Raw genomic sequence first — 16,247 nt, forward strand, 5'->3', positions numbered from 1 at the left:
TACTACTAATAATAATAATAATAATAATAATAAAGAGAAGGGGGTATTAGCAGTTAATATTAGTAGTAATAGTAATGTTACTCACAGAAATTTTCATCTAATGAGTTGTGTAGTAAAAAGGTTGAAGATACACATCTGACACTTATGTGTATGGACTGCACATATAAAGATTCTTTGATTTTTATAACTTTATGATGGATAGATCGTCAGGCTAGAAATGTCATGTAAATGTAACGGGTTATAAAAATAAGAAAAGATGCTATAATGGCGTCTAACGACAGCTAACAGTCACATCTGAGATGCACTGTGTACAGTATCCGAAGATAAAGCTCTGAGAAACGGAATACTAATACTGAATACTAACGCCAGAACTGTTCAGGGCCCTGCTGAAAAACAAAAACAAAAAACAAAAACAAACAAACAAACAAACAAACAAACAAACAAACAAAAAGTACAAACCTTCATTGAATTTTAATGGTTGTAGTGGTTATAATGGAAAATGTATTGGTTTTGATGCAAACTGCAATGGTCCCTGTGGGTCTCTACTGATAATTGTTGCCTTCTATTGGTGGCATGTTATGAATAGTGGATACAAGTAAGGATCAATAAGGGTAATGGTTAGCTTTGTAATGGTATTTGTAGTGGAAACCAATAGAATTTCTGTGATGGTTTCTATTGTTTTTTCGTCAGGGGTGCTTCTGGTTTATGCGATATATAACCTCTCAACAGATGTAGCCTACATTATTTGTATTTATTCCAACTTATAATTAGCCCGAACCTTTAAAACAGATACACGGTCTTGGATAAACCTCTGGACCAAATTAAATGCATTGTGTTTGAATGGCGGTTTGCATCGACTTTGGCGCCATCTTGTGGTAGCGCTATCTCCTTATCAAGCTGCACGCCCAATTTGTGTACGGTGTAAAGCTACATAATCCTTTTTCTTTCTTTTTTTTCAATCATTATTAATCCATATGTTATTAACAATTAACAAATCGCTATTACAATATAAGAATATCCCAGACAACTCAAAGAAATGTTTTTGTTCATATTTAACTTTAAAGCAATAACTTTTTAAATATGTAGGCTAGTAGTAATATAATATGTTGTTTATATCCAGTGTTAGCCTGCTAATAAAAAAGTATGCTAGCAGCTAATGTTATTTGAGGGTAAAATATGGCTGAAGTTGGCTTCATGTAAAAAAAAAAAAAAGACAAATGTAAGAAGAATGTAAAGATTAAATTAAATAATTATATAATTAGAGTACACAGTTAACAATACCAAATTCTGATCTTATACATAACTAATAAACATTACTACTAGCTAGTTTTTAAAACAGATACATTAAAATTACCTCAGGGTTTCTCTGTATTATCTCGGATTATTGGCTAGCACTGGAGTCAAATGAATTCAAATTAATACACAGATATGATAATGTCTTTATACTCTCTGCATCAACTGCAGTTCATTCCGATGAGTGTGGAAATTAGTGGTGCGTGTTTTGTGTCTCAGTGCTGCCACCTGTCGCCAATTTTAACAGTCTGAGACCCTTTTTTGTGAAATTGGGTTGTGAAACTGTTCCATGCTCTAACACACCTTTTCACACAAACTCAGAGAATGCTGTTCATTAGCTGATTAGTTAAATCAGGTGTTTTGGGAACAGGGAAAACACCAAAACGTGTAGTGACAGCGGTTACTCCAGAAACAGGGGGTACTCAGGAAACAGGGTTGGGTATCTGTGCAGTAGGCAATGGTGTATTTGTTAATCTCATCCAATAACAAAGCGCAACATGTTTTTGATATATGGCCAATGGTTTAACAAATATGTATGGCTATTGAGGAGCAATAAAAGTGAGTTTTGTCATGAAAGGGGTAGCTGCTGTTGACTAGTATAAATAGCTTACTCACTAGGAAAGGTGTTAAAAAGTTAATATATTCACAGTGCTACATGCCTCTAAATCGTGGTCTTTATTTAGGCTTATGTGATTGTAGAGTGCATATGGAATGTGCACAATAATAAGGCTTTTGTTTTTAAGAGATTAACTGAAGATTAAAAAAAAAAAAAAAAAAAAAAAGCGAATGAAAAAGTAAGGCTCAAGACTACATTACTCAATAAAATGAACATCAACAATTGGCTTCCATAGGTTTGTTCTTTCATTAACATTAAATGGGAAAAGCACAGCACTGATTTCAGTGTACGTTAAGTAGTGTATAGTATAACAATGATGTGAAATCCATTTATGTGGAATTAAATTTGTAGTAAGCTTTAATTAATGATCAAGGTGCAGAATGTATCTAGAAATAAAATGACAGTAAAAGAAAATGCAAATAATTCAGACTAGTGTGATTCTTTATAGCTGTTAAGTTGTTCCCATTACATATCCTGTTACAAGACCTAGCAATCACTGAAACATCTCTAACTTGAGCCAGTGGGGAAAAGGATTTTGATGGGCAAAGACGATTTCTACCAAGCAGTATAAATTATATTTTAAATAATTTTTTGAAGACATTCTTGTTTTTAGACTTTTCTTTTCCTCCGCTCTCCTGCTGGTTTTGTGGGGGAACAGGTGGGGAGAAGGAGGGGGGTTGGTTCTTCCTCAGACCTTGCAAAGTCACTGAAAGTAAACAAAGAAAACAGCACTCGTCAATACAACTTGAACTCTATTCCAGTTTCCTAGTTAAGATTTGTGTGTGACGTTTCATACAATGTTTTGCTGAGGAAGATTTTGAAAGACTCAGTTGATCCAAAGTATAGTGATGCTTCCAGTCTTTATTCAGCAGAAACATTATATACATTACACCACTACGATTCATCTGTCTCCATTAGTTATTTGTTGCTGCTTGCACCTTTGTTTTCACAATTATTTGTATAATCTGGCACACTAATGCAAGTTAGACATTTTCCGACATATAAGATTGCATTATTCACAGTTTTACTGACTGATGCTTGGGGAATAGAACCCCAGCATCTAGTACAACCTTTGTTGGTGTTCAGTTGTTTAGTTGTTGCTTTTTGCGTTTCTGTTCAGTTAAAATTTCAAAAATGTTGTCTTATGGAACCTAATAGCATTGTCACATATTTTGTACTTTGTCAAATTGACAAATTGAAGAAATACAACATGCATTAGAACTGTGTAAATGAATCCAATGAATGTACTTCTTAAAATAAAGGAAAATTAATTCAAGATGCTTTTTTTTATTTGTATCTTTATTGATCAGAAGGCCTTTTAGCCACAACAAGCCTACAACAAGCCTATATGTTGGCGTAGTGGACTTCAGGAGCGGGACCTGGGATATTTGGTACTTATAAACTCTATTTGTCTACAATTTATAATATGATATCTGATGATATAATGGGCAATCTTTTTTTCTTCTTAGTCTTTTTGCCCAGTATAGGTTATTCCACATAATTCTTCTGATCTAAATACAGTATAAAATTTATTAAATTGATCTTTATGTACACAACATAATATATAGGCCAACATATAGGCCAAATCAACCATTTGGTAAATTCTTAACAAGAAAGAACGCCCTGGTCAGCTCATGGACACCAAAAAACCCCAAAAACCATAGATAAAATCTATGGTAGGTGAGAGAATTTTTTTCCCCCGGTACAGGAAAAACTGCTTCACAACAGTTGGCCAGATCAAGAACAATCTCCAGGATGCAAACACATCTGTGTCAAAGTCAACAATCATGAGAAGCCTTCACCATAGTAAATACAGAGGGTTTACCACAAGATATAAACCACTGGTAAGCCTCAAAAGCCCATGCATTCTAGAACAACATCTTATGGACAGATGGGACAAAGATCAGCTTGTACCCAAATGGTGGGAGTAAGGAGAAGGGAAGGAACTGCTCATGATCTGAAGCATACCACTTCATCTTATGGCGTGGGCATGTATTGCTGCCAATGGAACTGGTTGCCTTGTATTTATTGTTGATGTGACTGTTGACAAAAGCAGAACAAATATACCTGCAAAACACCTGAGTGTATGTAGTCTATATTTGGTGACACTGACACTAACCTCTGTGCTGAGAATTATCCACCACCCATATAACATCTGGTCAGTGGTGGTACTATTATGGTCCACTAACTTGTGGGGTATCAACAGACAGGCCACCTAACATAAAATAACAATGGATTTAGGCACAAGATAGTCGTGTGTTATAACTGTTTACAGTATATTACTCAGTCCTTACAGGATTTCGCAGAGTTTTTTGTGATTGTTGCGGCCAAATATGCTTGCTTTTGCTGTGGCTTTTTTAAAGAAATTTGCAATGTAACTTGCGGAGTTTTTTGTGCCCTTTTTTTTTTTTTTTTTTTTTTTTTTGCAGAAAACTACTTGAATTAGTGAAATTAAACAGTTTTTCACAGTGATGTTTGTTGGTAAATGAGACCTTTTAGGTGTACTGATGTTGGCTGCACGTGAATCAAAGAGGGCTTTGGTTGAATGTGCCTTGTCATGACTTCACATTAGACATCTTGGGCCAAATCTGGGGAAAATCTGCAGTAATTTTGGAAAACTGCAAGCTCCTCCGAATATTGTGGAGTCTGCTTGTTTTTGCATTCATTTCTGTGATCACAAAATTGTGAAATCCTGGACAGATATGGCAGGACGTTTGTGTACACCTGACCATACCACTCATGTGTGCTTTCTGAACATCCCTTTCCATATTTCCTCCCCCTTTGCTGTTATAATAACCTCCACTTTTCTGGGAAGGCTTTCCACTAGATTCTGGAGTGTGGCTATAGGGATTTGTGCCCATTCAGCCACAAGCGCATTAGTGAGGTGAGACACTGGTGAGCAAGTTGTAAGTTGACCTGAGGCACAGCAGGCATTCCTATTCATTCCAAATGTTTTCAGTGGGGTTGAAATCAGTGCTCTCTGCATAGCCAGTTGAGTTCTTCCACTACAACCATGGCAAACTATGTCTTGTGCACAGGGGCATTGCCATGCTGGAACATGTTTGGGCCACTTAGTTCCAGTGAAGGAAAATTGTAACGCTACAGCATACAAAGACATCATATACAATTGTGTGCTTCCAAATTTATGGCAACAGGTTTGGGAAGACCATATGGGTGTGATGTTCAGGTCTCCACATGCTTTTGGCCATATAGTGTATATTCATGCATTCATCTTCAACGGTTACCAGAACCATACACCCTGTATGATATGCCAGTCCATCACACGGCACCATGCACACGCACATCACACCTACATGCATGTTTTTTGGGAAGTAGGAAGAAACCAGAGGAGGGAACTTTTTTCTTTAGGCACTGGCCACATTTAATTGGGTGCCTATACACTCCAGTTGACCAGTCTGGAAATTCTGATGTCACTGAGGTAAGACAAAATTAAGACTCAAAGAAAAACATTCAAATATGCACTTTTTGGGGGTCAATCAGTAGACAAGTCAAAGTCTTGGACTTGGACAATCCAAGTCTCAGTCACAGTAGGAGAAAGAAAGCTTGAGTTTTGAAGATCCATTTTTGAGCCCACCTGAGTCTTTGCCCTCTCCTCCATCTGGGTACCGATGTTTGCTGTAGTATGTGTGTGGGGGCTTGGGGGGTGGTTCCCTTTCCTTCTCGAAACTCTCTGTGGAATCTGTAGTTGGTTCAGAACATCTGATTAGAACACACAGGCACAGATAAATGCTTATAAAGTCTTACAGGCTGCCTTGAGTTCCTCACTTTTTTCCAGCTCAACGTTGGAGACTTGGGTATAAGGTTCATACAATAATTTTGAGTCCTGCTGTTTTGCCATCTCTACCTTTTCTTCAGTTTTTATCCTGAAATAATACAAGAAAAAAAAACATATTTAATAGCAGTGGTAAAGAACTACATATATACAGTGAGGGAAAAAAGTATTTGATCCCTTGCTGATTTTGTACGTTTGCCCACTGACAAAGAAATGATCAGTCTATAATTTTAATGGTAGATTTATTTGAACAGTGAGAGACAGAATAACAACAAAAAAATCCAGAAAAACACCTGTCAAAAATGTTATAAATTGATTTGCATTTTAATGAGGGAAATATGTATTTGACCCCTCTGCAAAACATGACTTAGTACTTGGTGGCAAAACCCTTGTAGGCAATCACAGAGGTCAGACGTTTCTTGTAGTTGGCCACCAGGTTTGCACACATCTCAGGAGGGATTTTGTCCCACTCCTCTTTGCAGATCTTCTCCAAGTCATTAAGGTTTCGAGGCTGACGTTTGGCAACTCGAACCTTCAGCTCCCTCCACAGATTTTCTATGGAATTAAGGTCTGGGGACTGGCTAGGCCACTCCAGGACCTTAATGTGTGTTTCTTCTTGAGCCACTCCTTTGTTGCCTTGGCCGTGTGTTTTGGGTCATTGTCATGCTGGAATACCCATCCACGACCCATTTTCAATGCCCTGGCTGAGGGAAGGAGGTTCTCACTCAAGATTTGATGGTACATGGCCCCGTCCATCGTCCCTTTGATGCGGTGAAGTTGTCCTGTCCCCTTAGCAGAAAAACACCCCCAAAGCATAATGTTTCCAACTCCATGTTTGATGGTGGGGATGGTGTTCTTGGGGCCATAGGCAGCATTCCTCCTCCTCCAAACACGGCGAGTTGAGTTGATGCCAAAGAGCTCCATTTTGGTCTCATCTGACCACAACACTTTCACCCAGTTGTCCTCTGAATCATTCAGATGTTCATTGGCAAACTTCAGACGGGCATGTATATGTGCTTTCTTGAGCAGGGGGACCTTGCGGGCGCTGCAGGATTTCAGTCCTTCACGGTGTAGTGTGTTACCAATTGTTTTCTTGGTGACTATGGTCCCAGCTGCCTTGAGATCATTGACAAGATCCTCCCGTGTAGTTCTGGGTTGATTCCTCACTGTTCTCATGATCATTGCAACTCCACGAGGTGAGATCTTGCATGGAACCCCAGGCCAAGGGAGATTGACAGTTCGTTTGTGTTTCTTCCATTTGCGAATAATCGCACCAACTGTTGTCACCTTCTCACCAAGCTGCTTGGCAATGGTCTTGTAGCCCTTTCCAGACTTGTGTAGGTCTACAATCTTGTCCCTGACATCCTTGGAGAGCTCTTTGGTCTTGGCCATGGTGGAGAGTTTGGAATCTGACTGATTGATTGCTTCTGTGGACAGGTGTCTTTTATACAGGTAACAAGCTGAAATTAGGAGCACTCCCTTTAAGAGTGTGCTCCTAATCTCAGCTCGTTACCTGTATAAAAGATACCTGGGAGCCAGAAATCTTTTTGATTGAGAGGGGGTCAAATACTTATTTCCCTCATTAAAATGCAAATCAATCTATAACATTTTTGACATGCATTTTTCTGGATTTTTTTGTTGTTATTCTGTCTCTCACTGTTCAAATAAACCTACCATTAAAATTATAGACTGATCATTTCTTTGTCAGTGGGCAAACGTACAAAATCAGCAGGGGATCAAATACTTTTTTCCCTCACTGTAGTACATACTGTATATTACCCATACTGAATTTGATACTTCCATATTTGTTTGGTTACCCAATATTCTCTGAGAAGCCTCTCTGACCAGTGCAATTCTGCAGCTCCTCCACCCACTTCTGCTGTTCCTCTTGAGAGGGTGCAGCAAACAGGTAATGACTGCCATCATTCAGTCTTTAACCAAAATGAACATAACAGTTATACTTTTTTTCAATACACTATTAGTTTTCCCTTATTCCCAGTTATAATTGTTTTATGAGATAAAACTATGAATCTAAGAACATACTTATGTGAGAGCAGTATCTCATCCTCAAAAAATCAGTTTTAGTTATTGAAATGTGATTTCAGAGTGAAAATGATCACGATCAGTCTGTGAGGTGACCAGCAGAGGTGGGAAGTAACAAAGTACAATTACTTTTTTACTGTATTTGCATCTGTTTTAAAGTATCTCTAATCAAGTTTTTCTTTCACCTAATACCTTAGACTTTACTTACTACATTTCAAAAGAAAAAAAAAAATTTTTTTCTACTTGCTATGTTTTCAAAACCCACATCACTACACTAAAAGTCACAAGGTGACTTGTTAGTACCTAAATGCCTAACAAATCTAAACATGAATGGATGTGACACACAAGAATAAGACTTAATACCTGTCATGTACCAGTATATCTATTGCTACATAAACTTTGTATGTATTCAGGTACCTTTTGTAAAATAGGTAGCAACTAGTTTGACAAAGATGAGTCCCGATAATAGCATTAAACTAGTTTTTTAGATAATCTGAGTTATTAAAGTTATTATAACACAGTAGGAATAAAGGTATAGTTACTTAGTCTTAGGTAATGTTTTTCATGCTCCTTAAATGTAAAATCAGTGTGTGATTTGAGGCAGGTGTTTTTTTCTTTTATAAATCTTTCTTGTATTTCTTACAATTATTCTTTTAATTTACTTTTGTAAGAGTTAAATATACTTTTTTTTGTTTGTTTTTTGAGACAAGAAATTTGTAGCAGTATTACTTCAACCTTTACCAGAGTATTTATTTAAATGAGTGATTGAACTTTTACTTGAATAAAGAACTTGAGTATTTTTTTTAACCACCTCTGATGACCAGTCTCATTTTCTGCTCAGAGAACACACTTAAAAACCTGAAACTCTCATCTGTACCTCATTATCTGTCTGTCAGCTTATGTATATGATCTATCAGAACCCATTAGAAGAGTAGGTTACGCACATAAGTTTGAAGGTGTAGTCCTTTCTCCTGTAGTAGGGGTTATGTTTACAAATTGCTCCAGACATAGTGATAGGTGGCCATCGTGTGCAGTTCTGTAAAGCATATCAAAATTAGCTATATGATAACTAGCAAGATAAATAAACTACAATTGCAGGGGTATGGTGGCTAAAAAAGGAGGTTTGCTGGCTCATAGTTAGTTAATGAATGGCATTGTGTTTCCGTCTTCGCTATCATGTATGTTCATATCATATATCATGTAGGTCTAATAGATTTTGTTGAGGGACAGCTAGGACTGACAATTTCTTTTTCATATATGCCCTGTATGTGTCTTTACTTGTGTATTCATACCTCTCCAGCAGCATTTCGGTCATTAAACAAATTCAGTGTCTCTTCTTCCAGTAGTGCATAGATGGTTTCCCAGTGATCCATACCCTGATCCAAATCAACACACAACCAATATTCAGCTAATAAAATCATCACCTGATATAACTGTCAGACTCTATATAGCAAAGTCCTTAAGATATCCAAATTGGTTTGTAAGCAAAATCTGCATTTTATATCAGCTGGACAGCTTACTTTAAATCCTCCTTGTTTCAGTTTAATATCCAGTGGTCCCTCCATCTTGACCAGGCCTGCTCCGACCTAAACAGCACAAATCAATTTTACAGAGAATACACATCACAAATAAACAAAGGTAGTGTAATTTAAGGAAGCATACCTTATAATCTAGAGGGGATGATTCAGGAGGTTCCTCAGTTAAATTCTTAGCCTCCTCAGTGGATTTCCTCAGTGTGGGTGGTGAACATGGATGAGATTGTGGAGGTGAAGGTGGTTGCAAGGTGGAGAAAGATGGAGGAAGGTCCCTCACTGGTGAAGCATTATTGATTGCTGCAAGTTTTCTTGGACTGGCTATAGGAGGGTTAAGAGGTATGGATGTAGGAGGTTCCTCTATCTCTCCATTTGATTCAAGAACTATGTATGTAGGAGGTTCCTCAATCTCTTCATTTGATTCAAGAAATATAGATTTAGGATGCTCATCAATCACTTCATTTGGACTTGACAGCCTCACTTCTCTCGGGGTGTCAACAGAGGAGGATTTGTGGGATAGATTTATGTTTCCTGAGATATTTACTTCATTTTCTAGCATGGATGAGTGGTCAGAATTTGTGCTGGGAACTAGATGGGATTTGTAAACAAGGCTTGAATGGGATGTGTTTTGTGATTGAGAAGAGTCAGGGACAGAGTTGACAGAGGGAGTATTGGAGGTCATGGTATCGCTACTGTTGCTGACGGTCCTATTGAGCATAGATGCCACTCGGGGGACTGGAGAAGAACTGTCACCCTTGCCACTGCTGTTTCTCCTCAGCGGTGCTGAGGTCAGTTTTGTGCCATCTTTCTTCCCGCTACTCTTTCTTCTTAGAATGTGTTTGGCTACAGAAGGCTGAGAAACTGAGACAGGGTGATCAGACGGGTTTCTCTTTAGGGAAGTCACTCGGAAAGGCTTCTTCTTGGAACCACTATCTTCTCCATAAGTCTCTTGCTGCCTCTGCTCTTTCTGAAAAATCAGACTTTGTTATAAATTTAATAGAATTTGCGAGAGAAATGAACTCTCAGTAATCTTTATTAAAAGTACTTGTGGTTGTAGACAATTTTCATCTTAGATACAACTAAACTGTAAAATTATTGTATAGTTTTATCTAGTGTACAAAGCAGCATGGAGATGCATGATGCACAGTACAAAAAAAAAATATTGATAATTTAATAAAAAGAAAGAAGTCACAATATTCATGGCAAATCAAGTGCATATTAATGTGAGACTTCACGAAGAGCGTGCATAGATGGTGATACAGTTTAAATAAAGTTAATGATTGTGAAACAATGATAGACCCTCTCAACACACAAAGAAAGGTGACTTATGGCAGCTGCAGTCAATATTAGTCTTAATGCTAATAGTGATTCATGCTTGGATGCTACGTGCATACTGGTAACTATTTATTATCATTGCAAGACATGACTGCTGAACCCTGTATTTTAAAAAAATGTACAGAAACAGATCATAAACAGGCAGAGTGCTTGCCTGCTCAGCTCTCTGGACCAGGACAAGTACGCACTATGCTACTTAGTGCCTAATGTTACTCGATGCCTCTGTATAAACACAAGTGGCCTCACTACTGGTACAGGCTGATGGGGGTCTGCACATAAATCTGTGCTGCATGCAACCTGAATATAATAGAGATGTTGAATAAAAGTGGGTTGTATTTCTAACATGGTGGAACAGTTGCTCCTGGTCTTTAATTATATAACTACCATAACGGCATGTGCAATGGGTACAGAAATACAACATACAATACTCCAAGCAATCAGAGACCTAGCCGAGGAGTGTGGAAGATCACTAGGTTTGATAACAGAGATTATAAGTTGGTTAGTTCAAATGGCTTTGCCGGAGGCCGGTAGAAACACTCTGGACTTGTTGGTAGTACCTGAACAAGTCTTTAGTATACTGACACGCTGGAAATCTCCAGCACGGGACTCCATGAAGTCAGAGCATGGCAGTGACCAATACCCTAGTGAGATGCTCAAGAATGAATGAAATCCACTATTGCCGAAAGTGTGGTTATGCAGAATAAACAAGGGTCATGTTTGTGCCACCATGGAAACTCTGAACACTAAAATCATTTGATGCCAGATCAGGGCATGACCACATGTATAGGGCACCTTATATATGAAATACGCATATATAAGTTTCACCACCAACACCAGTCACAGTGTCTACCCCAAAATGGTGTGATACCCACTACTAGAGAAACAGGTATTGTAAAAGACATTACACATGTCAGATTGCCTGTGTAAATGTATATGTGTAAAAGAATAAGCAGATATTCTGCTACTTGCAAAGAGTAATGTTTTAATTAGTCTCACACAGCCTTATTTTCAGTGCTTAAATGTTCTCCTTAAATCCATCCAACCACCCACAATAGGCTACCCACATATAATATTCTACAGCCAGACAGGGTTAAATAAATAAATAAATAAATAAATAAGCTTACATGTCTTCTTAAAACAAGTGCTGTTCTGTATGCTACACCATTAACCAGCTGTTTGTGTGCAAATCAGCTGTCTGTCTGAAGACAGATTAGCGACTGGGTAAAAGGTGATTGCATAAGTACACATGAATACAGCACAAGAAGCATCTTCTCCCATTACACAGGTTATGGCTACACCCTGGGTGGCACTAAAAAGAGTGTCACTGGACACAATACTGGTGAGACTAATTTTTCTTGTATATAATGTATTGTGATATTCCCATTTAACATTGTAAGCATAATTATAAGCTCTACCTCTTCTTACAGACTAGGTGGCAGCACCAGTGGTAGTAGTATACAGAGCTTATGAGTGGGAACCCACCTGATTCGAAGCATGCTTACTTAATAATCCAAAAAGTTAATCTAATCAGAAGGAAGCATTATGGCACATGCATCAAACACAAGGGCCCACAGCCTCGTTTCATTCATTCATTCACTCATTTCATTCAACCCATGTGAACTCGGAAAAACGAATACCGAATTGGCAAATACAACACTACTGCTCACCATTTTCACACTATCCAGAATTCACTGCACATATGGAGAACAGCCTTCTGTAGGGTAGTTACCGTGAATCGCCATATATGTGCACCCCGGATTTCACCATAACTGGCTTGACTGTGGTCTGAATGTGGGTTAAAACCAACACCTGTGTGCTGCACTTGATATAAGTCACACTCATGTCTAACAATAATTCAGAAGCCCAATCTGTGTTGTACTGGCAGTGGCATAACCAAAAATGAATTTTGGAGGGATGAGGAAATATACAAAATAAAAATCACTATTGTTTTTCTCATCTGTAAAATTTAAGTTTTCAGTGTGACACACTCATGTATTTCAGGTGGATGCCAGACAGCAGTACGAGTGGTCATGACACAAATATTAATAATGTTGCCATGAAGTACTGTACAGTTATGACACAGTTATGAAAAGATTTAAATAACATGTTTTTAATAAGGGGAAAATTACACCGTTTATTATATCTCCTGACCTACCTTTCTTACAATGCAATGTGCTGATATTGTGGTCCAATTTGTGTCACTACAAAATAAATGCATTAAAATGTAATATTTTATTTGTGTCAATATCGACTAAAGCCTGTATTGGGCTTTGTCTCATATCGTGGCTTTAGTGTATACTCAAAACCATCTAGTATAGGACATTTCACCCTTAACTAAGGAATCATTCTCGGAACAGTAGCACAATGGATGCTACGAGGTATGCTGTTAGGCTACGAGTTTTGCATGTTCTTCCTGTGTCCATGTGGGCTCTCCCGGTTCTTCCTACCTCCCAAAAAGTAGGTAATGGTATGTTTATTGGCTACTCTGAATTGCTGCTACATGTGAATGAGTATGTGGTGGTGTGTATGTATGGAGCTTTGCAATAGACCGGAGTCCTATCAAGGGTGTATTCCCACCTCACGCCCAGTTTTCCCAGGATAGCATCTGGATCTACAACGACTCTGATCAAGATCAAGTGGAAAATGAAGATGAAAGAATGAACTGAGTGATTCTACACATCTTGACACAGCAAAATTTAAATAATAATGCAGCACATCTAATCAAGTTTTGTTGCTTTTTGGTCCTTTTACCTGAGTTTTCCTCTTATGTAAGGTGTTAAATCGGTCACTCTGAGCTTGTATCATTGCTTCCAGATCCTCCTGTTTTTTCATTAGCTCTAGAACATCTGAAACAGTGTCCTGAAAGACAAAGCAATCGAACAGCTTAATAATTAGATTTAACATTTACATAATCAGCAACAAAATCGTCCAGCAATATGATCCCTTACAAACAAAGGAATTTGTCTTGCGCAATGTCTGTATACACATCCTCACCCCATAGTCTTGGGCGGTGAGCACATTCTCATATGTGTTCAGCCAATGTTCAGCTTGCTCCAGCTCTCTCTGCAACTGCTGCAGCTCCAGTTCCTCCTGATACAGATCTCTTCTCTCAGCCCAGCCATGCAGGACCTGGACTTCCAGATCCTGGAGCTCAGCTAGACGCTCCTCCAACTATATACATATTTTTTAAAGCAATAAAACAAATATACACATGCATGCATATAGATCAAAGGTCCAGTTTATTAGCTTTGCAACACTTTTCTGATGTGCTGTATTTTGTAAAACGGATGTTAATTGGGTTCTGGCCATTCTGCCTGAAGTATCAATGCAAAAGTGCTTTGTGTAATTTTTGTTATATTTTTAACCACACCTCTTCATTCATGAAGTTTCCTTCCTGTATTAGAAGTCTCCCTTCATTTTTCACCATTTCTGATTTGTCAAGTTGCTGCTCAATCTGGGTACGATACTCCTCATGCCGTTTGATGAGCTGTGCCAAGTCTTTTACCTCACCTCTGAGTCCCTCTCCTGTCACCAGAGACAGTGACTCCCTTAGCCACGCCCTGTGGAGGTGTCAAGAGTATTTGACAGGTCCAAAGTCATATTGTGCCGTGACCATTTAGAAAGAAATGAAAGAACATTGACTTACATGAGCTCCCTCCAGTCAGTAAGATATCTCTGGACAGCCACGACCTGCTGTAGTCTGTGTTTGCACTGGCTGGCTTTCTCCAGGAGGCTATCCCAGTTTTCCTCCACCTCCTGCATCCTCTCGGACAGACTTTCCCTCACCTGGGGACACCGTCTAACCAGAGCCCTACCCTCTTCTTTTCTGCGCCGCATATCCTCTTCTATTACCACCAGATCCCTCTAGAGAAAGGAAATTGCATTATGTGTCTACATCAAGATTTCACAGACGTAGAACCTGATACAGTGTTTACAGTTTTTCTTAGGTGACAATACTAGTGGCTGGCCAGTACCTCAAGACCTTCATGCTGTCGAATAAGAGCTTGAACACTGAACAGGTCATTTCCCCTGTCCTCTGAGTCCAACGTAATTTCCTTCTCACTTATCCAGCTCTTCAGCTCGTCCAAGTCATGGTCAAACTGGTGAACCTCACGGGCTGATTGTAAATTCTGTGGTAAACAATTCATTTTAAGAACCAACCTTGTACATTTTAACAACAGGCCTTATTTATCAAGCTTGATATGAACAAAATTTATTTGTAATATTCTCAAAACACTTGGCGATTACGGGGGTGAGTATCGTGACAGTGGCATGTTTCATGTGTACTGGCACAATGATCAGTGTCTTGAAGGGGGTGGGACCACTGCCTGGGCTAGGGACAGGTTGGAAAAGTTTGTGAAGACTGCAGCTAACTGCTCTGCGCATGCCCTGAGCACCTGGCCTGGGATGCCACCGCGGCCACTTGCTGTGCCTAATTCACATCTAATTCATATTTTCTGTCATTTCTCTTCATATTCTGGCTGTTATTTTGCTAAATAATATTTTTTTACTTGTGTAGATGTGAGTCAAAATAACGTCGACTTCTGCTTCTGAGAAATTCTTTTCTTTTGCCGTTTTTTGTCCTCAATCTGTGCTTTCAGCTCTCTGTGAGTTTTTCCTTTTATGGAGTTTTGTAGGCATCACTAAATGCAAATCAGCTGTGCCATGATTGTCATGTCATCACAAGCCAGCTACTCCATTTCCCAGAATACTCCACGAGCTACAAACATGTCTGAAGACAACTACACTTCCTATACACTCCCACGAACACGGTCACCCTCTCCAGAGTTCTACTTTAAGACACCTGTTCCCAATCACACTGACAATCTCATCACGCTACTTAAGAGACTCTCACACACACAGATATTGTGAAGTATATGCTCAGTTGCCAAGCGTTGACATTGGATTTGTTTATTCTGGTTTTGACTTTGTTCACGACCTTGTCTCTTTGCCTTGCCTAGTTTGGACTGTTTGCCTGATCGATTGACCCTTGCCTGCCTATGCACTTTGATTTCTGCCTGATCCCTTGGACTTGTTATTTTATTAATCTGCCATACCTGCACTTTCTTCTGTCTGTGCCTCCATTACGTGACAATGGCACATGTGTTTGAAGAAAATAATGTTACCAAACTTTTGGAAATCTTGTGGGAATTTTTTGTGGGTGTTGCCTATGAAAACTTTTACACTTGACTTGTTTGCTAAATGAGACCCATTGTTAGAAACTCATTGAAAATGAGAAAGGCTAAGCTTTATATGACCGACTTCGATGCAAATTTCTGACTTTTCACAAATGCATTATATAGTTACCTCCGCTCGAGTTTTCATAGACTTTTGTAACTCCTCCCATAAATTTAGTAGGGCCTTCTCTCTCTGCTGGGCTTCTGACGATTTCACTTGCTCTTTCAGCTTTCGAACTGTAGTCAGTTTGTTCTGACCCAGAGTGTTGACTTCACCTGTGAAATCCTCAAACTTTTTCTGCAGGGTCTGGCAAAAATAAATAATTTCAGAAAATCATTACTCAGCAGGTTATAGTTCTGAGACACTTACGAGTTTGGCCAATTATGGTCTTTATAAACTCGATCCATTGGTGACCACTGTCATGATATTTTATAAATTATAATCAGATGCAAAAGTA

The 16,247-nt window shown here is 38.7% G+C and overlaps 1 protein-coding gene across 2 annotated transcripts in view; it reads right to left on the reverse strand.

Moving 5' to 3' along the window:
- Nucleotides 1–1,949: 1,949 nt before the first annotated feature.
- The window catches only part of sptbn5 (spectrin, beta, non-erythrocytic 5), a 54,231-nt gene continuing 39,933 nt past the window's right edge, over nt 1,950–16,247 (reverse strand). Inside the window, exons 58-72 of one of the 2 annotated variants that reach the window (XM_053682471.1) lie at nt 15,920–16,096; nt 14,587–14,742; nt 14,259–14,476; nt 13,983–14,172; nt 13,607–13,783; nt 13,364–13,471; nt 9,408–10,244; nt 9,266–9,331; nt 9,038–9,121; nt 8,690–8,781; nt 7,520–7,633; nt 5,696–5,793; nt 5,505–5,609; nt 4,029–4,124; nt 2,534–2,615 (exon numbers count right to left, since the gene is read on the reverse strand). In XM_053682471.1, coding sequence (XP_053538446.1) covers nt 4,084–4,124; nt 5,505–5,609; nt 5,696–5,793; nt 7,520–7,633; nt 8,690–8,781; nt 9,038–9,121; nt 9,266–9,331; nt 9,408–10,244; nt 13,364–13,471; nt 13,607–13,783; nt 13,983–14,172; nt 14,259–14,476; nt 14,587–14,742; nt 15,920–16,096 — 2,463 coding nt within the window. In that variant the 3' untranslated portion in view covers nt 2,534–2,615; nt 4,029–4,083. Of the gene's footprint in view, nt 2,616–4,028; nt 4,125–5,504; nt 5,610–5,695; nt 5,794–7,519; nt 7,634–8,689; nt 8,782–9,037; nt 9,122–9,265; nt 9,332–9,407; nt 10,245–13,363; nt 13,472–13,606; nt 13,784–13,982; nt 14,173–14,258; nt 14,477–14,586; nt 14,743–15,919; nt 16,097–16,247 lie in introns of both variants that reach the window. The other variant, XM_017476891.3, reaches the window with a different exon arrangement.

This window comes from Ictalurus punctatus, chromosome 9 (genome assembly GCF_001660625.3).
Source record: "Ictalurus punctatus breed USDA103 chromosome 9, Coco_2.0, whole genome shotgun sequence".
Classification (NCBI taxonomy): Eukaryota; Metazoa; Chordata; class Actinopteri; order Siluriformes; family Ictaluridae; genus Ictalurus; species Ictalurus punctatus.